Source organism: Falco rusticolus, chromosome 8, assembly GCF_015220075.1.
Source record: "Falco rusticolus isolate bFalRus1 chromosome 8, bFalRus1.pri, whole genome shotgun sequence".
Taxonomy (NCBI): domain Eukaryota; kingdom Metazoa; phylum Chordata; class Aves; order Falconiformes; family Falconidae; genus Falco; species Falco rusticolus.
In genome coordinates, this window is record NC_051194.1 from 2699397 (window position 1) to 2720578 (window position 21182).

General features: G+C 42.9%; 1 protein-coding gene across 2 annotated transcripts in view; it reads right to left on the minus strand.

Annotated features, from left to right (window-relative positions):
• FSTL4 (follistatin like 4) overlaps window positions 1–21182 on the minus strand; it is a 236378-nt gene that overhangs the window by 24859 nt on the left and 190337 nt on the right. For both annotated transcript variants that reach the window (XM_037398594.1, XM_037398593.1), the window contains exons 7-8: window positions 17582–17748; window positions 4161–4281 (exon numbers count right to left, since the gene is read on the minus strand). In XM_037398594.1, coding sequence (XP_037254491.1) covers window positions 4161–4281; window positions 17582–17748 — 288 coding nt within the window. The remainder of the gene's footprint in view (window positions 1–4160; window positions 4282–17581; window positions 17749–21182) is intronic.

Here is a 21182-nt window from a genome sequence, read left to right on the forward strand (position 1 = left end):
TAGATTGCCTACTACTGCATACTGAGTAGCACCTTACCCGTGAGCAGACCAATTCATTACAATAAAACAGCTCAGGTGATAAAGGCACACGACGAGCACAGATGGCAGTATCAAGCCCCAAAGACATACACTGCAGCTATAGAACCTATATACTCCAGGGCTTAGTAATAATTAATAGATTAATCATTTACTTGAGAAGTTTTAATCTTTCCATTTATATTTTGAAAGGAGTCTGCAGCGTTATATGTTTTGTTTATCCACATTAAGAAAACTTTCGTGTTTCAAACATCTCTCTGTTACTGGAAAATTTGTCCTACTGGACCCTTATAATTGGGCTGAGGATTGAATGGCTTTTTAAAACTGCTTTCAAGGAATACAATATTCTGATTTATGCTGATGTTTTCCAAAGTGCAAGACCACGGAAAATGATGCCCCACACTCAGCAGTCTCTTGATTTGCAAACTATCAATTTTCATAGTTGATTACAATTTTATGAGATTCTTTATCCTCAGCAACTATTTTTCCTCTTGAAAGTGATAAATTGCTTTTCCTCCCTACAGTTAGTGTATGCTGTACACACTTCCCAAGCAATATCCATACGTAGGAGAGAACATAATTTTCCCACTGTTCTTGGCTTCTCCTGATCAAAGATACCAGCATGCAAGATAAATATCTCATTGTTAAACTTTGTGCTGCCTTTCAGCACATCCTTTTCTTCAGAAGACATTAAGGGCCAGCTGTATAAATACACTGACGCATTCTACCACTGCTGTCAACCCTAAGATGGATGAGCTCAACCCAAACCTACCACATCAACTGTCGCACGCAGGACGCATTTCACATGTGTGCGCTATGCTTCTTGCCCAGAAGACGTGAGCCAGCGGTTCAGGGCATTCATCTGGTGGTCTCCCCATTTTCTGTGTAACAGGATTCTCATTTCTGCTTGTCAACACAAGCATCTGGATCTGCCCGTGGTGTTGTGGATATCCTGAACCAGCCAATGCAAGGGGAAGCACTGCATGGTGTTCAGCATCGAGCAAAACCAGCCCTCTTCCCTTTCAGAAGGCTGCTTGGGAGAGGATCTTAGGCCAAAAATCCGTAAGCGCGCAATGCCCGGTGCTGAGTCATCCAGCGCGGAGCTGCTGCGGGCACTGCAGACACTGACCAGCCCCGGCACGGTGCTGCACACCCGCGGCTGGGCTGGTGGCACCGGTACAGCCACGAGTATCAGCCAGGACCCCGCCTGCCTGCCAGCAGGAACGTGACCGTGATGAATTCCCTTCCCTTGGACAAGAGAAGGAACAGCCACGACAATAACACTGGGATGAAAGAGAGGGTTTCTATGGGTAAACTTTTGATAAATTTGAATAGTCTGTAATATATTCAAGTAGAGTTCCGAATCCCAGAAACTTTTAATTTTGTTTAAACTGGGCTCCAAGTTTTCTATTTAACCTTGTATTTCCTGGCACATATAACTCGAATCAGATTCTTTTAAGGAGAAAAAGGCTATAAAAGGAAAATATTTTGTAAGCTGGACTGATGGGCCTCAGTGGGAACAGTACCCAGGTGGTACAAAAAGGATCAAAGGACACTGGAAGAGTTACTGCAGCTTTGGAAACACTGAATTAACTGAAACACAGTCTAAAAATTGGGACCTGCCTGTACAGAGAGACAGTGAGCTTGGGAAGGGTTAGGGATAAACCCAGTTGGTTCTTCCTTCCCAACAGAGAAACGTGGAGTTTTCTCTATTAAAAAGAAAAAAAAAATCTTATCGTTTTCATAGAATTAAAAAAAACCCGTGTTTTTGATGTTAAAAGTGTATCAGTCCCTCCCTGGAGGAGACAGGCAAGCGGATACACCCGAGTTCTGGCTGACTTGGTTCTGTCACATTCTCTTACCATTTAGTCCAATACAGAAAAGCAAGAAAAACCCTCCTGTGCTGAAGATGGAGTTTTTAGTTTGATACAGACAGACAGAGACAATCCCCAGTGCAGAACAGAGCCCATCAACTATACTTAGATACTCGGCATCTTCACTCACTTCAGCTTGGCTCAGTTTCTTCCCTCTACTCCTGTCAAGAGCAATTCCTCACTTTCTCCTGCAAGTTATTAAAACCCATCGAGGATTTCCTGCGCAGGGCTCTGCCCCAGGACCCTCCCTGTCCCATCCCCGTCTCCCCCCCTGCACTTGAAGGCAGGCAACACTGTCCTGCCATTGGTGCTGTCACCCCAACGTCAGTTGTTGGAGGAAGCCACAACACGGGTAGAAAAAAGGAGAGAACGTGGTAATACGGGCAGCCAGCCGGCCCCATCAAGAATTGCAAAAACCTGGTGTTTGCAAAGCCTAATGGCCCATGTGGGAATATCAGGTGCCTCAAGACAAAGACTTCTAGACCCTGTGGTGTTTTCTAGCAAGCCTGGGTTGACACCAGAATGCATGGCATTTTTTGCAGTGTTTAGTGACAATACAGCAACATTAAAAAGCCAACATGGGTAGCAGGTTTTTTGTATCACAATGTTCTCTCCTACTAGTAAGAAAAAACACAGCAGCTGTGGTGTGGAACTTCCATTTACAAAGAAAATGGGATCTTCAAGAACAAGTTAAATCTAAAGTGGCAGGCATGAGTATGAAACGTATCAAACCCCTCCCACACTCCATCTAGCTTTCCTTCATTCCGATTTAGTTTCAAAGCCTTTGGGCCTTATATTCTCAGTGATGATAAAGTCTACATTGTTGTCTGCCAACTAAACTCCATTCAGGCCTCATAATATATCACATAATATACACGGGATTAAGTTGTTAGCTTGCTTTTCTTTCAACTGTCGTTCATCAAACAAATAGCGCTTTGAGGAAGGAAACCTATTTTCCCAGCTGCAGCGTGCACAATCTAGTTATCCACATTGCTGAGATTTTACATTTTACTATCTCAAAAGATGACAAATTATTATGTAGAAACATTAAGTCAGTTTTCATTCAAATCAACTGGATGCTTCATGCTTTCCTCCAGGTACTTGCTGTGGGTAGGGAGCACTTACACACGTCCAGAAGACTTGAACTGCAGTCAAACAAACCCCACATCCACCGTGGCACTTCTTGAAGTGCCTAAATATTCTTTTTTTACTCTTTCTCTTCGTGTCAGCCTCTGTCTATTAACCTGTATGTAGCTATCTGCTCTTACCAGCTGAAAGATCTCCTCTTTGTAGAGGTCTGCACACATCTAGAGAAAGAACTACATATTCATTTTGCTTATAATGTATCCCCTGTAACGAAGTTTCTGAATTTTTCTGAATTTCACAGAGTATGTCAAAATCTACCCATAGCGTGCAAGGGGTTCCCCCGTCTCCTCTTCTGGAGATACTGCCAGTCATATTAGCACATGTATGTGTGGGTTTGAAGTTGGACATCGATCCTGCTGCTGGGGAGGTGGACACTCTGCGGGCTGGCCCCTTGATGAAATGCTGGTTTAAGCCAATAGAATTTTAAATAACCGTGACTGACTGAGTTTGAGGTCAGAAGAAAGTTAGCAAATACCTGAATGTAAGTTCCACCAAGCGCAAACGTGGTCCGGGGGACAGAGGGGAATGAGAATGCTGAAATACGACCCGTGCGGTTCTCTCCCCCCTAAAATGGTTCGCCCTCATTTTGCAACCCAGCGGGCCACATCTTTAGCCCATGTAAACAGCCCCCAACAAATCAAGGTAACTACAACCAGGTAGTCATCTGATACATAGCTGGGAGTTAGACAGCTAGTTTTGGAAACACTGTGCTGTATTTATTTAAATATTCTGGGCTATTTCATGCAACAAATTATTTTCTGGAAGAAGAAATTAGTGAAGCAACACTTCTGTTGACAAAAGTAGTAATTAGTCCAAGAGATGCTTTGAAATGCTGCTCTTAACTCTACGGAAACCTTACTGACAGCGTGTTCTACAGCTAGGATACCTGCTGAAGCCCAGGGAGTTATACATGTCCCCCCCTTGGTACCTTTCTTTTTGATTGCCTGTGTGATACAGCACGAGTGAGCAAACCCCGAGCTGCATTCGCGCTCGCACGCAGACAACTTGGTGCGTGGCTCTTCACGTCTCTGTGCGAATGAGATTAACACGCAACTTGGCTTACGGGAATGTTCTCATGGATTGTCATATATGCCATTTACTAACCATTCACCTGAAGGATGTGGGTCTGATACAGCTCTTCATAGCCGTAGGCATGACAGGTGTAATTGCCCATGTGAATAGTTGTTACCTTGGTGATGTAGAGGGAATCATCTTCTCCAAAATCCTGTATGGAACAGAAGACAGGAAAGGTGCCTTATTATTTAGTAAAAATATTTTAAACACCACATGGAGGGAGACTACCTGTTCAGTGGTTTTGATAGCATCGCAGCTTGGGAACACAACTTGCCTTGAACAGTAAGTTTTAAAGTTCATAAATCAACATGCAGGGAGAAAATGAGCAGCAATTTAAGAGTGAGGCGAAGTAACTCATCTGAGAACATGAACTTTTGTGCTGGTAGCTAACAAGGCGCTCTTTGCACATAAAAAAGACAGCAATCTCCAGCTGTTTTATTTATGGCGGAATTTAATATCTACCCGTTAACCTCAGCTGCATAAAACGCTAAGTTCTGGGTGGGTTAAGGTTTCCTTTATCCATGCCACTTCTTAGAAAATGCACTGTAACCTTGAGACTCGATGAGGAAGAACTGAAACTGTTTCTCACTGATCTCAGACAATATCCTAGGCAGGAGACAAGGAAGAACACAAGCATTTTCTCAAACAAACTTATTTTGATCTGCAACTGCTTGACAAATATCCTCCTTTATCCCCTCCATCTTCCTAGATCTGCTCTTGTATTACTTTAATTTTTGATTATAGATTGGGAGAATATGAGTTAGTCGAGAGGTTTTGGCATTTGAACGTGTTGTTCAAGCGCCCTGCCTAGGAATTTATTTCAAATTATAGTTAACAGAACCACAACGCTGATGGGTATACAAAGCAGCTTCTCTTGTTACACCATTAATGTTCAGATTTCTGCAGCTCCGGAACGTTTGCACTTCTATGCAAATCCAGAAGGATACATTTGAAAAACAGTTCATGAGCTGTTCATGAGCTTAAAGAATGATATTTTTTAATTAGTTCTTCGTGTGAAGCATGCTAAACTCTGCTGAATTACACTGCAGAAATGTGGTAAAATTCAACTTAGAATCAGGATGGCACAAACCCAGTACAACAGGGTGAGTGTTGAAGAGTGGTTTTGCTCTGGAAAACTCAAGGACTTTTTTTTTTTTTTTTCAAGTTTCCAATGTGTAGGTGGAAAGCCAGCCTGCAGCCATGGGTGCAGGGGAAAGCCCTGACCCAAAGCCGTGTCTCTGCCACCCCTGTCCGGCACGGCCACGAGGAGCAGAAGGGAAGCGCAGCACCGCAGTGCGGCGAGGGGGGCAAACCTCACAGCCAGGGTCTTCCAGCACAACTCCATCGAACCTACCAGGGTGGACGGCAGAAAAAATGAATGCAAATGTGCTGTGCGGGCTGAGAATTTGGGTCCCAGTCTCTTTGTGGTGGAGAAAGCGAATCTATGCACAGAGGTGCTGACACCGCTCCCTTTCCCTGCTGTGCCCGTGGCAGGTCCAATGCTACAGGGAATCATCCCCATCCATGCTCTTGCTGCCACCCCCCTGCCAGGCGCTCAGAAATTATGAGCAAGAGTTGTTTGATCATTGACCAAAACCATCTGGGGCTCCTTATATTTCATATTTCCTGCCTCTTCAGGGTGCATCTGCTTTACAGTTCGAAGCCTTCCTTTCCAGCCAGGACACTTGGAACATTTTTTGAAGGAAGCTGCGATTCTGAGGCAGACTTGCAATGCCAGCTGGCACCCATAAAAAATAATAATAAAAAAATACAAGGTAGCCCATCTCTTGCAGTATGGGATTGATCTGGCATTATTTTGCTGGCTCTTGAATCTTCTCCAGTAACTTCTGTCTGGCACCAGAGAGATGCCTTCATGCCTTTCCCCTCCGTGGCTCAGTGGCAGGCCAGCACTGGCAGGGAGGAAGAAAGGTTTGGGAACTTGCCTAGTTTTGAGACGTGTTACAAGGCAGATTGAAGCGAGCACCCAGCAATACAGTTTACAAGCAGGGCAGCAACCCTCCCCAAAGCACAGACCTTAACCGGAGAGGGCACAGAGATAACCACCCTGGCTGTGCTATGTGCTGCCCCAGTGCATGAGCAATTATAAAGAATAAGAGTAAATCCACAGATGACCCTGACATTCGTTATTCTATAAGCCAAAGCATCTCAGATATTACTGCCACCCTGGGTATCAGGCAGATTTAGCATCTACACTATGGGATAAGCTGGTTAAGCTGCCCAATACATTATTACAAATACCCACTCAAAAATTCCCATTTCAAGCTTTTGCCTGTTTTCTGGTCAGCTAGATCTTTCCTGCCAGAAAGCAAAGATGCATGAGCAACTGCAAATAGAAAAGATAACAGCCCTGTTCAAATGATATTTGCATGTGATAGAGAAAGTGGTTGCATAGAGGGAACTTAATAACAGTTTTAAAAAGTTAATCCCAAAGTAACTCAAATTGAGTTTAGATCAATAAAAGCAGGATGGGTACTTTTATGGAATGATTTATACGGAGTTGTGGAAAAACAGGACAATAAAATCTTCTCTGTTTTAAGTATGTTGCTTCCTTTAAGATATCTCAGAAAAATATTATGAATGCTTGGTTTGTGCTCTATAATTGTCTTTTTATGGACGATCTGTTTTTTCCAATGCATATAAATGTATTAATATAAGTAAAGACCCTTTGAAAAACAAACTGAAGCAAGATTATAGTATTATTCTCTTTCTCTCCAAATGCATTTTTCTTGTAAAAAGAAGCTTATATTGGTAAAAGCATGGTTTATGACTTTAAAAAACTATTGTCTGACTTTTAGCACTTAAAGAAGGTTATCAAAGATGCTTTAGTTTAACACCATATCACTTATGTCAGGCATAGGGAAATTATCTGCCCTGTGTTAGAACTTGTGCATACACAGTAAATTCACATAAGACTACAACATTGTTAAGAATGACCAGTATTAGATGTGGGAAGGAAAAAGCGATTATGAAATTTAGGTTCAATACTGAACCTTTTGTTGCTACAAAAAAAAAATAATACTGAATTCTCTAGCAAATTAATGACTCGGCGTGTTTATTGCAGCTCATGGTTTCTCCTTGAGTTTCCCTGTGGATATAATTAGTACATTAGGATTTCACAGTTACGTTTTATATATATGCATACATTCTTACGCACAAGCACTTTCTGTGTGTATTTCATGAGGGTATATTTGGAAGCGCTGTAAAAACCCAAGCCCTAGAGCATTAGGAAATGATGAGTCTTTGATTCCTTAATAGCCTCTAACGCTACATCTTACACCCCTCCCGGCCAGGAGCCCTGCTGCGCAGTGGGCTGACCCCGCACTGGGGGGCTCTTTCCCACCCCCCTCTGTGCTGCTCCACCTTTGGCAGCTCTTAGGGGGCTGCTCAGGTGCATCTCTTGCCGCTGCCACTGCACTAACCGGTCAGTGAACACGGGCAGTGTGTTTAGCTGCTGGTTGGGTTTGCTGGGAAGTGGTCCTCGACAGGGTCTAACACCGCAGTGCTGCACACAACTTTATCAAGCTGAGAAGGAACTGCAGGGCAACGAGGACTTCTTGCCTCTCAAAAGCGTGCATCAGGCAAGTGGGAACTCTTTGAACAAAAGTTCTCAGAACCTGTTCAGCACAAAACATTTCTAGAGGCTCAAGTTCTTTCTGAAGCTCCATCCCCCCATCCAAACACGCCCACATAAGCTTGCCGGGAGAACTGGCCGGGGGGAGGATGGGGTGGGGGGAGGATGGGGTGGGGAGAGGGGATGGGAAGAATTCACACTGGAAAAAGGCAGAGGAAACATTTCACAGAATCATAGAATTGTTTAGGTTGTAAAAGACCTTTAAGATCAGTAAGTCCAACCATTAACCCAGCACCGCCAAGCCCACCACAAAACCATGGCCCTAAGTGCCACATCTATGCGTCTTTTAAATATCCCCAGGGACGGTGACCCCACCGCCTCCCCGGGCAGCCTGTGCCACTGCTTGGTAATGCTTTTGGTGAGGAATTTTTTTCTGCTCTCCCATCTAAACCTTCCCTGGTGCGACCTGAGGCCATTTCCTCTTGCCCTGTTGCTTGTGACCTGCAAGAGAGACTGACCCCCACCTCACCACAACCTCCTGTCACGCAGTTGTAGGGAGCAAGAAGGTCCCCCTGAGCCTCCCTTTCTCCAGGCTGAGCACCCCTAGTCCCCTCAGCCGCCCCTCACAGGACCTGTGCTCCAGCCCCTTCCCCAGCCCTGCTGTCCTGCACGTCCTTTGACGTTTTTCAGAGGCTTTTACTTGCAAAGCCATGTTTCCAAGCCACTCTGAGCCTCGAAGCCGTCAGAGGGAACCATAAACATCCATAAAATGGACTTAACTTAATTCTCTCACCCTAAAATGATCCCAATTTTAAAGCAGAGGATCCCAGGGCTGCCCAGGAGTCTCCATGCGTGCTGCCCACCCCTCAGGAGCTGGGACTGCCCTGCTCCTCCCCCCAGCAATGCCCAACGGTGACCCCGACAGCTATCATCCCATGAAAAACAACAGGCAACCAGGAGAAAGGCAAAGAAGTAACACCTGAGACATGGGTTTCCTCATTGACCACCCAAGGTGAATTTTCTTGTGAAGAGGAAGAAACAGGAATGATGAAAATAGAGGCAGAAACCATTCTACCCGCCCAAACTGATAAGCCTTGCATCAAAGCGGCCAGATGAGGATAAGGTGTTCATCACCTCTATTTTATGAGTTTCATGATAAAATGATGCTACGCGTTCTGGCTAAAAAATAATAATGCAGCAAGCTATGCTTATAATTTCTCATAATTGATAAGGTCGACTACTGGCAGATGATAAACTGCCTTCTCCAGCAGTTTGTATCACGTTTTCTCTCCCTTTTCTGAATAAAAAGTTCTCTACCCTTCATGAGCTTCTTTTATGTCTTGCAGTTACCCTTCAAATAAGTAACTGATTAAGTGACCTCAGAATATGTTTTAACTTTTCAAGATTAAAAAAATGCAAGACCGTGCATTTTAGATTGGTAACAGCTCGGTTATCCAAAAAATAAAAAAGTTGCTACTGCATCCAGTCAATTTCAAAAAATAACAAAAAAGACCCTAGAAAATGGCTATGTACTTTTTTTCTTTTATTATTATTGTATTTCCTTTCCATCACTGCTGATTACTCAAGACATCGGTCTCTCCAAACAGAAGATTTTTCATATTTATTTATCCCATTCCTCCCTTACTAATGCGTTCCCTGGTCAAGCAATCTGCCGCGGCTCGGAGACACTGTGCTTAGAAATGTGTAAAACATTGCATATTGCTTGTAAATCTCGTTCACGTTCTGCCTCAAGTGAAATCCAATATGTGATTGTAATGTCACAAATCTCCGGCTCTGACACCCCGGAACACAGCCGGCGGAGGGGACCCACCCCGGGCTGCTGCGCTGGCGGCGATGCCGGGGGTACGGGGCGATGCCGGGGGTACGGGGCGATGCCGGGGGTACGGGGCAATGCCTGCTCGCCTTATTTGCCCATTTCAGGTGCTTTACCATGAAGCTTTCTAACACATCCTGAGGTTGTTCCAACCCAGAATTGAAACATTTAAAACTCTTCTGGCAAAGTCTCTTGTTTTCCAGGAATTTTCAATTAGCATAGAGTAGGTTCAGCCTTATTAATTTTCAGGATAACTTTCAGTTACCTGAGAAAAAAAGATACTTGCCTGATCACTATAAATAGGAAGAAGGAACAGAAAACCAAGTCCCAATGACACAAACCCAGACGATCTCCCCCGCTCTCGGCAAGCGCTGGCACAGGTCACGCCGCAGCTTGGCATCACAGGGTACACACCGCCCGGGCGCCTGCTCTGCCCAGCCCCTGCGATTTTAAACCCAAACAGTGATTTTAAACCACTCCAGTGAGATAATGACTGCTCCTAACAGACACTGGGGGTGGGTCCCCAAGACAGCCGGTACCCCCTCACCAGGTTAAGAGTGTTCATAGCAGAAATAACGACAGAGGGAATGGAGTTCCCCGAGTGGTTTCTTCTTAGGAGAATCCCACCGGTAGCTGGGATTTCTTTCTAAATAAGAAAGGGGGTTTTTTTTTAGATTTTTTTTTTCTTTCACCTCACTTTTAAACCCTTCCCTTCCAGCCCTTTCCACCAAGCCCAGGGAAGCTGGGAGCCTTCCCCATGTGGTATCAGTGCCTATTGACAAAACCAGTCATCCACCAGACAAACATCAGCACGATTTCACAGTAACTAGCACACCAACGAAAATGTATTAACTAGTTCATGTTAAAAAAAGCTTGCCTGATCAGAGTCCTGGAAATCTCTCTCTGATAATGTTTACAGAAGTTTAAAACAAAATGTACCCAAGCGTTTAATGAGACTGTTATTATGCAAAATCTACAACAATGGCTATCATTTTGAAAATTATTTCTCCTCACTAATCAAATGTCTCTGATCTTTTTTACAATAGATTCATGAGGGATTCATATAAAAATAATAAAAACTAAATTAGTCATGGGCTCTTAAATCACTTTCTTTGGTGCTTTTAATAATTCATTTGCAGAGACAAGCTGAGAACTTATGCTTCATTAATATTATTTGTTCTTGGTTTTACACATGCTATCACTTTAGTTATTTGCATGGAGAAAAATTCAGCCTTAAGCAAATGCCAGAAAACTATTGCAAACACTGCCTGATGGGGTGTTAATTCATCTTTTCTTGTTTTTCTGCTCAAAGAATTCAGCACAACATAAGACTTTGCTGGTAAGCCAAAAAAGTTTTTGGCTTGAACATATGGAAATAAACTTTTTAGATAGTTGTGCAATTATTATATAGGTAAAAATGGATGGCTTTTATACACTGAGAAACTCAAGAGACAATACAGTGAGGAAAATCAACGGTAGGTCTTCTTGCTGGAGCTATTGGAAGGGAGGAATTAGCATACCAGGGATTTAGTGAAATGCTTCTGTTAGTTGGATCTACTAGACATTTCAGAGAAATGAAAAGACCATGACTGAACAGGTAAGTACCAATCTTGGGAGGAAACTGTATTCATAAACTTTCTCCCTACAGTGGAGAGGCAGATAACTGGAATTCATGGATTTTGGTCTGTAATTCAATTATCAGTTGCAAGAGTCAGAACAGCTACGGGAGAGTACAACTGATTTCAGAGTCTAATTCATCTCACTCTCAATTTTTTCCTAATGCATTTTTTTAAGCGTGCCATTCTAGGCGCCTTAATACTTCACAGCAGATGGGCGCACTCCTTTCCTCTTGCTCATTTGTACAAGATTCAGGCTGCATTCGTAGTCCTGCTTTTCTGCTGTAACATCCAGACGGAGTACTGCAATTCATCTATAGGAGATTTGCACCTAATTTCAGGTTTCTTAAAAATTTCACAAGGTAGTGCCCTATGGATCTCAAAACATGCAAGCAAACCAAAACCACCCCAGAGTAACATCTGCCTCCCCCCAAATGGGCTGTTTAGGAAGGTGAAGCCTTACACTCCACCGGCTATTTAGGACCAGGTGAACAACTCTATTGTCTCCATGAAGGCATTTCTGCATTTGCAATAATTACCTACAAACTTTGGTCTGTGACCCAAAAAAGAGCTATTTTAGTCAAGGCACAGGTGGATACAAGTTCTGTGATCTTCATTATAGCAAAGTGAGAGCCTATATATACTGAAAATACTGTAAATACTAATTTTCCACTAAACTTCTATTTTGGAGCCTGCAAAGAGATACTATAAGCACTGTGCCGTTTCATAAACTTTGATTTGAAAGAGAAAAAACTTGGCTCTAAACATGCAACTTCCTGAAATTTAATCCCATCATGATATTACTGCAGCATCTAGGGTGACAGAAGGTTTGATCATTTTAACGGCCCGATTTCTATTAGCACAGTATTAAGTGGGGTTATTCACAGATGATCTTTTTATTATTTAACAGAGAAACTACATTAAAACCATCAACAGGAATATATTGCCCTCACACAACCCGTTTTAATGAGAAGACTAATCCAAGTGACTAGCACTTTAAAGGTTGGCCGTTTGCTTGGGGTTTCAAATGTTATATATGGAAAATAGGTATTTGCACAAATATACCTGCAGTGTGGATTAAAGGCAGGTAGGCACAGATAAGAGCCACGAGACGTACAAGGAGGTGGCAGATGTGCAATATGAGCACTGAACCATTCAGAAAGTGGTCTGCACCCCCCGAGTCCACTTCTGCCACTTCAGCATGCTCTGCACCGTGGACCTGGCAGAGGTTCGGTGGGCAGAGATGGAGGCAGCCTTGGGTTCAGCCAGAGTAAGGTACACAGAGCTGTATGGGGAGGAGGAAAACCTACTTGGAGAAGAGAATCACTCCTTTTTCTCCAAGCATGGACTTACACATCTGAGCTCAGCCTACACATCTCAGGTGCCTCTGGGGTCCTGGGTGAGGACAGGAACCCACGCAGCAACCCCCAAACTTTCTTCCCGAGGCCATGTCAAAGGCAGGAATGGCTGAAGGCGAGATCAGAGGTCCCACCACCGAGCTTCCTTCCCTTGGCAGGAGGCAACGGCAGAGGAGATGCACGGGAGTGGGGCGAGCCTTAGCAGGAAGGCTGAGCTCCCGCACCGCGGGCTCGTCCTCACAGAGAACAGCTTCTCGCCGGACCTGGCTCATCGCAGCTTCAACCTGCCTTGCCTGTCAGCCCGTGTGATTTCCTGACACCGTCATACAACGCATGACGCTGGACAGGAACATTCCAGACCTCTTTGAGAACTTGGCACGTGGACATCTTGCCAGGCACTTCTCAGTGTACTTAGTGCAAGATAAGCTGACTGATAGGTACAAGCGACAATAGCCAACAAACTCTATGCTCCATTTTTTAACTCCTGGGAGCACACTTTTTAATGGCAATTACTGATTTTTCATAAAACAAGGAGAAAGACAAGTCATAAAGTAGCTGCAAAGCGCTCTCACCCCCCTGCCTTTAATCCCCTGGTGTGCTTTCCACCATGTGGGACTTGACCCTGGAGTTCTGTGCTTGTCCTTGGATGGGATTTTTTGGGAGAACAAGGACATGCTATCCTACCTGGAATCAGTAGAAATGAAATAACTTGCATTTCAACCATCTGTTTATGAAAAGCTTATTTTTGAACTAATGATTGAATGCAGATATGAGTTAAAGTGTACAGATTAATTTAAAATGAATAATGAAAGGCACTCATGAATTTATATTATAGCTACCTGCATTACAGTTGGTAATTCACCAAATCTTATCTACCTGTATTCCGTAACATTTGTTTTCTTATGGTAATATTCTCTTCTCCGTTGCTTCTCATGGAATAACTTTTGTTTATAGATTTTGTTTATAAATTTACGTATGTTTCTCTGGAAATAATGTCAAATCATGTGAAACAATATCCTATAAATATTGTATAAATACATTTGACTCCAGGAGGATTTTATTATATTTTCAAACTGAGGAATGCTTTCATAATCATGTATTTGGTAAAACTTACTGCTTGTTCCTAGGGGGCAAAAGTGTATTATTTTGAAAGATGACACATTTTAACCACTTCACTATTTGTAGTCAGAAATCCATTTATAGCTATCACAGTCTTATCAGTTTCAGCTACGTTATAGTTGTTTTCTGCATGAGAAAAGCTGACGTGACTTTTAAAAAGTATAGCTGCAAAGGGACTTCTAATCAATAAATAATGTGGATGGGTAATTTATGGATAAATAATATTTTTATGCTAAAAGCAATCTTAAGTGTTTGCAAGAAAAATAATTTAATTGCATGTACCACTAAGATGGCTCTTTTGCAATAGCTATGTGACAACTCTTTAACAGAGTTCTTCAAAGACAGGACAAGACAAATTATTACTGTGTTGCTTATGAAAGCTTCTGATTAAGAATGCAATGAAAAATCATTCATATTTTGCTGCCAATCAAGATATCACATAAAAATGATTTAAGTAATACACTTAAACAACGAGGCTTTATAGCAATCTTCAACCTTTCAGTTCTACGCAAATTTAGGATTATCTAGGTTTTTGTTGACCAACTTTGTCACTTCTACTATTAATCCGGAACACAGTCAACCTTCCCACTTCACATTTGTCACGAATCTGGAGAGTAATAAAGTCACGAAGGACTTTTCAGCAGTGCCTCTCCTGTGCTGCTCTCACCCCTGGCTGGAAGGATTCTGTTTTTTCCAGAGTCAGGCTTCTATCGTCATCTGATTTCTTGAATTAGCATTTAGAAGAGAAATAGCCTAATTGAAATATAATATGAGGATTTTTCTGAGTGTGTGAATATCCTGTAGGTTTTGTATGTGATTACCATTGTGCCAGGAGCAGGGAGGATTTTCTTGAAGTTTAAAAGGTACAACTAATCTCCTGTTGCACTTCCAATTAGCCAAATTGCTAACCTTATTGTGAAAAGCAGAAACGCAATCGAGTTTCTGCTTGAGGCATACTAAAAGAAAACTGAAGTAATTTAATTAACTGACTTCAAGTGCATTAAGCACGCTCCCTTTACTTTCTTGCTGTCAATGCCTTTAAATAGATTATTGTTTAATGTGAGTTTCCGTACCCACGGAAGGGTGAAGCTTTGAACCACCTGCTGCAGCCAGCCCACCCCACAGCGCTGAGCCCGCACGGCTGCCCGTGCCCTCACACCACAAACCCCAAAGCGAATGCTGATGCTACTGCCATGGCACACGCAAGGATCCGCCCCAAGCACAAGTGTGTTCACGCTGCAGATGAACGCGGCTCATGTTCCATGAGTACCAGACTTGTAAAACGTGTCATTAATCTAAATAAAAAGACTGGATTTACCAGCTGAAGGACCATCTCTTCATCCCTGCTGCCAACAAGTGCTTCAGACATGCAGGTGCCCATCCTTGGTCACCGGAGAGGGGACAACCTGAGCTCAAGGGTCCGACAGATTAGGGAAAAGGAAAGATGGTAATGGCCAAATTCTGTCACCTCAAGTAACCAGCCCAGAATACAGGTGGCAGGGATATACAGAGAACATAAAAAACTTTATAGTTCATTTAAAAATAAAAAAGGTGTGGAGGTGTTTATTAGATTAAAAAAAAGTTGATGTGCGCTAGTTGCAGGTGTTATATGACAAGGTGATAGAGGCCATAAACTGACAGGTGAAACATTAAAACTGAGGCATAAATCCTGGCTTTCCTCCCTGTAAGAATCTCGGAGTGCTCTTTTGATATAGTTTCTCGGAGATATACTTGTTCAAACAGATCAAAAAGTAATATTTTTTTTCCTGCTGTATGGCATGGTACTGTCCATGGGCATGTTGATTCATTCAGGAACCAGTCAGTTTATGCGCAAGGACATAATTTTTTCCGTTAACATTAAATAACCAATGAGAAAGAGTATTACTTATAAGTAAACCAGAAATCCACTTGGGGCAGCACTAAATTAGGGAGGAACTGGCATTTCAGCCTGAAAATGTACTCCTCAAAACTCTATTTGACATAGCAGGATTTGCAAATGAAGCCTCAGAGCCACGTGCTATCTGTCCTTCAAGGATGTGTTTCTACTCGAATTCCTGGACTGTCACCTTGTGTCCAGTTCACACAAGAACTTTAATCTTTTAAGATTAATGTGACCATAACCAAAATTTCATAAAGGCAAGATAAATACTTAGAATTTTCATTATTTTTGGCCCAAAAAAATCTAATTCTTGAGCCTCCAGAGTGTGTGGACATAGGATTTCCAAACAGCTGAATCTCGCTTCTAAGCCCAGCTCAGCCCTGAGCCCAACAAAATCTGACCCTAAACCCACGTCTCATACCTGTCCAGTGAATATAACCGCCCAAAGAAAAGGCTCTTCCTAGACTCCGATCACACAAAAGCTGTTGAAGTTGCTCGCTACAGATTAAACTAAGCACACTGGCAGCACGTGTAATCTTTACTAAGCTTAATCTGTGCCAGGAAATAGATCTGTTCTGAAGAATATTTGCACAAGGAGGTACAGGCGGTAAGCTGCCAGGTCAACCACCTGCACGGCGCGCTGCGCCATGCCCCGACTACAGCAGCGAACGCCTGACTTTGCACATCGCAGCTTGACAGGTTCCCATGTATTTTTAGTGCCAGTGACCCAAAGGCCATTATTCTAATCCTGGCACTGGTGGATGTCTATAAGAAATCTGGTCAGGTACACTGGCTTCGGGCTGGCTGTGCAATCCTGCGCGTCCTCCTTACGGTTCCTGTATGGTCCCGCACCAATCCTGCAGTGGGACGTTCGCTGGTTTCAAGTTGCACTTCAATGTCATGCTCCAAATGGTGACAAGAAATGCATTTTTAAAAGGTAATACTTGCTTTGATGAAGAGAAAAGAATGTTTAGATGGTTTTAACTGCTGAGTTTGTGCACACAGTAATCACCTATATGTAGTGCACATGATTTTCCTGCTAAGGTAGAACCAACAAATAACGTACCGAGTTGCAGTGCATACATCTGTCCCATGTGCTGTAATTTCCATGTAATTATTCAGAAAAGTAAACCAAAGATTTTTCACATTTAAGCAATCCTGGATACACAACTATTTTGGGAGCTACAGTATTGACTGTAACTCTGAACTGAGTGGTTATCAAATTAACAAGAACTCAACAAAAATATAAATCAACTCTTGCTGTAGTGTAATTAAAATAAAACCTGATTTAGTGTGCACTTTAATGCAAAGAGAAATGAAATACACACCATATTTTTTGTACATTACTCTCCACTATCTCCATAATTAAATGTTGTTAAACAAACGAGTAGGTTTATACCATTATTCAGGTACTGTCTTTACTACCAACTGACTCGCATATCAGACCAGCACTGTGAACTGAAGCAGATTCATCTTCCCATGAGAGTGCTGCCACACCCGGCTGAATAACCCCTTTTAAAAATGCTCATCAGAAACCTCAGCCGAAGAATGAAAGACAAGTGAAACGGGAGGAATAGAGATAAAAATGTATTACTTGATTTAGATAGAGATTTCATTGCCAACCATAAATGTATTGTTTCATGCTCTCGATGAACCTGCTTCTTTGTAGTAGGAAAGAGATCCCCGAGGAGTTAACGGTCTGCAGAGCTACTGTCCCCCAGGTTCCCAGGGCTGCTGTCCGTGGACCACAGGTTGCACCAAACTAAATGAGCGACAAGGGGTGAAGCACCAGTGCTGTCAAAGTGCTGGGTTATTACAGTACTGAGCTTTAATTTCATAGCATCATATTCCAGGTACCCCTGCTCTCAGCTGCATGTACGTTGTTTCACTTTTATTCCTGAGGCGTATTCACATAAAAACAAAATATCAGGCCAGCTTCCAGTTTTCCATAATAATAACAAGATACAACTTATTCCCTTAAAACTATCACCTGTTAAATGAAGTCATATTCAATGCCCTAAAAAGAAAATGACAAGGGTAACTCAGGACTTACATTGATGTCCTCCAAGTCGAGGAAGTTGAGGATGACACCGTTGCGCTTCCAGATGATGGGAGGCCGCAGCGCCCCGTGGATGTTGCACGTCAGAACAGTGCTCAGGCCAACTGTGATGGTGGTAACACTGATCTTCTGGTCCTCTGGCAGGCTCAGCTGGACCACTTCTGCAAAAGGCAACAAAACAGGAATAACACCAAATAGTACCAAGAGAAGCTGTTCCCCTTCTGCCCCGTCCCTGCTTTCCTTCTTCCTCGTTCAGGAATTACTTTTGAAGGATTTTGGCAAGGAGATGGATTATCCACGCTATAAAAAACATCCTAAACACTAAAGCCAAGTGAGACACGTAGAAATGGAATCTGCCACAATGAAACTTGATGCATCATTTTCCTTAGGGATCTAGTAGTAGTTGTAGCAGGCATTAGGGACACTGGTCCCATAATGGTGGGTCTTCTGGCCAGCCTGGCTCAAGAGTTAAGTCTACAAAGCACTCAGCAACAGGGGGACAAGCAAAGACTCTCCTGCTTGAGACCGCCTGGGCTTCTTTCTCTAGAGGTCTTCTCCAAGGTCCTTTGAAAAGGCATGAGAAGGAGTCAGGCTCTTTCCCTGAAGAAGCAGAATTAAGGTAAGATTGTTGCCACTGAAATATAAATAAACCCATTTTTGAATTGCCCTAATATTGGAAATAATCAAGCATGAAAACTCCTTTGCCAAATGCAGCCACATAGTGCGCCTGAGATACAATGTTCTTCTAAGAAGGAGTAAGAAGCTTTCTCATATTTTACTTAAATTTTTTAAAAAACAATTATTTTGACTTATATATACCACACAAAAGAAACACCTGAGGCAGCAGGCCTTACTGGAAACCACATCAACATCTCTGAAACCACACCACATCACATGAATTCCTTCTGGCCCATGCTCACATGACGCGCCTGCACATTTTGCCATGTGTGACCACACGCATAGGCAAGACATCCGATATCAGAATTACCGTAGGTGCAGACTGTCGTTATTAAGCATTTCAGCAGCAGTGAGCCAGCAAGAGGGCAATCAGGCCACATTGTCAAAGCTCCCGCATTCCCAATTTTATCATTCACATGATGTTTTTTGCTTACTCTCATTCGCAGGCTCTGCAATAAGGAAGCCTTGAAACTATATTGCATATAAATGCTGAAAACTGGTCTTTCAAGGGAATGGCCCATTGAGATGAACAGGGAACGTTCACAGCACTTTGGCATTACATTGCTTCAACCAACTCAGAAACATGAACTGCAGAATGAAACACCCTCTCCTGGCCCCAAGACCCCTCATTCCTCACGTCCACTGCGGTAAGACAGGGATCAAAGTGACCGATGCTGCCTCACCCACGGCCATATGCTTCAGGAAAAACTCCTTCAAGCAGTGCTGACACTAGAAAATGACATACGGGGTCAGATGTCATCCCCCCATCAGCTGGAAAAATCACTCTCCATCCTGCTTGCTTGCTTCTCGCCTCTGTTGTTACGACCCACACAAGATCTGCGTATCGCTTACTTATCTGTGTTGGTTAGACCTAAATTCTACGTGCACTTTCTTCCAGCCTTCTGAAGAAGCGACGACTTTCAGTGAATCCAAATACTCACTTTTATCATGTCAGTTCACAGCTTAAGACGTGTTTTTGCCTTAAAAAGTTAACAGGTTTGGTGGGGAAATCTTGCGCTCATTTATGGGGCTTGCACTATGGAAATGCATGAATAAAGAGAGCCCAGTATCTACTTTTGCAAGCATTTTCCATCTCTTCACATACTGTCTAATTGAAAAATTACATCTCTCAAGTAGTGAATCTGTTAACTCTGGTCACTGAAATATTCAGCCTGTTTCGGTAGCCTTGGGAAGCCTGGAAGGACTCACATCACCGCTCTGCTCTGGCAACAGATTGTGAACACTTGGTGCTAAACTCGTGTGTGCAGCAAGACCCGAAGAGCCCTGCATCCTTCCCCTCCCCACTTCTTCCACCTGAGCAAGAACGTCATTGAATGTCCCACAAACTGCATTCGCCACTGCAGATCTGAGGCTGACTTTGGGCTGCAAAGATCCATACGGCATTGCACATCCCATCTGATATTCCTAGCGCTATTTTAGAAAGAGGATGAGCTGTTTGAAAGAAACGGTAGCTACAGTTTTGATAAGATAGTTAATCAAAAATCAGATTGTTTGACCAACTCACTGCTGTTACTTGGGTTGTGCTGGCTCCCACAGGCATTACACGAGAAGAGGGCCCAACCCAGTCAGACCATCAAGCAACTTCTGCACTTGAAACCTTAAAATCCAAAGGTGGAGACAGAGGAAGATTGGGACGGAAAGAACATCACCCAGCCAAGGTCACTGAGCAGGTCAGTGGCAACACCAGGAACAGACAATACATCATTAAATCCCACTGCCCTCAGGTACGTGCTGGAGCAGATCGGAGAGGTGGCAACTGAGGACCAGGGACAGTGGCCCACAGGAGCGGTGATCTCCCATCCCAGCACCCTCATCCAGCTGCCTGAAGCATGTAAACAGCACATAGGGTCTAATAACATAGTTATTTTCTGCACAAAAGAGAGTTCCCTTTTATGAATAAAATATTTGGAGTGCACTTGACAGGATAAAGAACTGATAATTACAATAATTGGTAGTATGGAGTAAGGCTAATGAGGACATCTTTTCTGAAGGAGAAATGAAATAGAGGGTCATTCATTTACAAGAGAATTGTTTTTTTTCATCTTACTGCTTTTTTCCTTAATTTCCTCTGCTGTTTCTCACACTGCCTTGAGCTCCCTGGCTCACGCTGGGCTCCCATCAGCCTCCTCTTCAGCAACAGTTTTTGAGTATTTTGTTGCAGCAGAATTTAAGGCTCCCTGCCCATATTCCAAATGACAGCTAAAGAGGCTTCGGTTTTACATTTTAGAAGCCCAGTAATGAGAAATACATTAACTTTTAATTAAGAAGACGCCTTCCATAGCTGCCATTCTTGGATGAACCATATCAGGCCAAAAGATAACTTTTAATCTTAAAGCATGTAATTAGTACAGACCACTTTAACAATAACAAACACACTCCTTTTTTGAGTGTTTCTATGGAGTATGTTTGAGAGCATCTTATTACCAGTACATTTGAGGGCATCTTATTAACATCTAAAAGCCTTTCGACTAATACAGGGTTATTGTGCATGGCTTTAGTCATTGCTTTATTGTTATCAATAGAAAAGATGTCCTTACGCAACCAGGTGTACTGGGGAGGAAAGAGAGATCCCCTAAAAGGATGCAAGGGGTGGGCTTTTTAAAAATCTTTTAAAAAACTCAGAATCTTGTACTTAATTTATAGAGTTCAGACGCACCGATGCTAGTTGGATTATGTCTACAAATTATTCAAGCCACCATAATGATTTTTTTGTAGAGCCTCTAGATTCAGTATTGAACACTGTTAGGAGAGAGAAGGATTTTTACCACATGTATAAAACCGAGCAGAACAAATGGGTAATATTCAAAGTGCACTCGCTTGCAAAACACAGGCTGGAATGGAATTTGGTCCTAAAATCAAGCCATTTTATGTTCCTTTGGAAATTCTGCAGGATGAT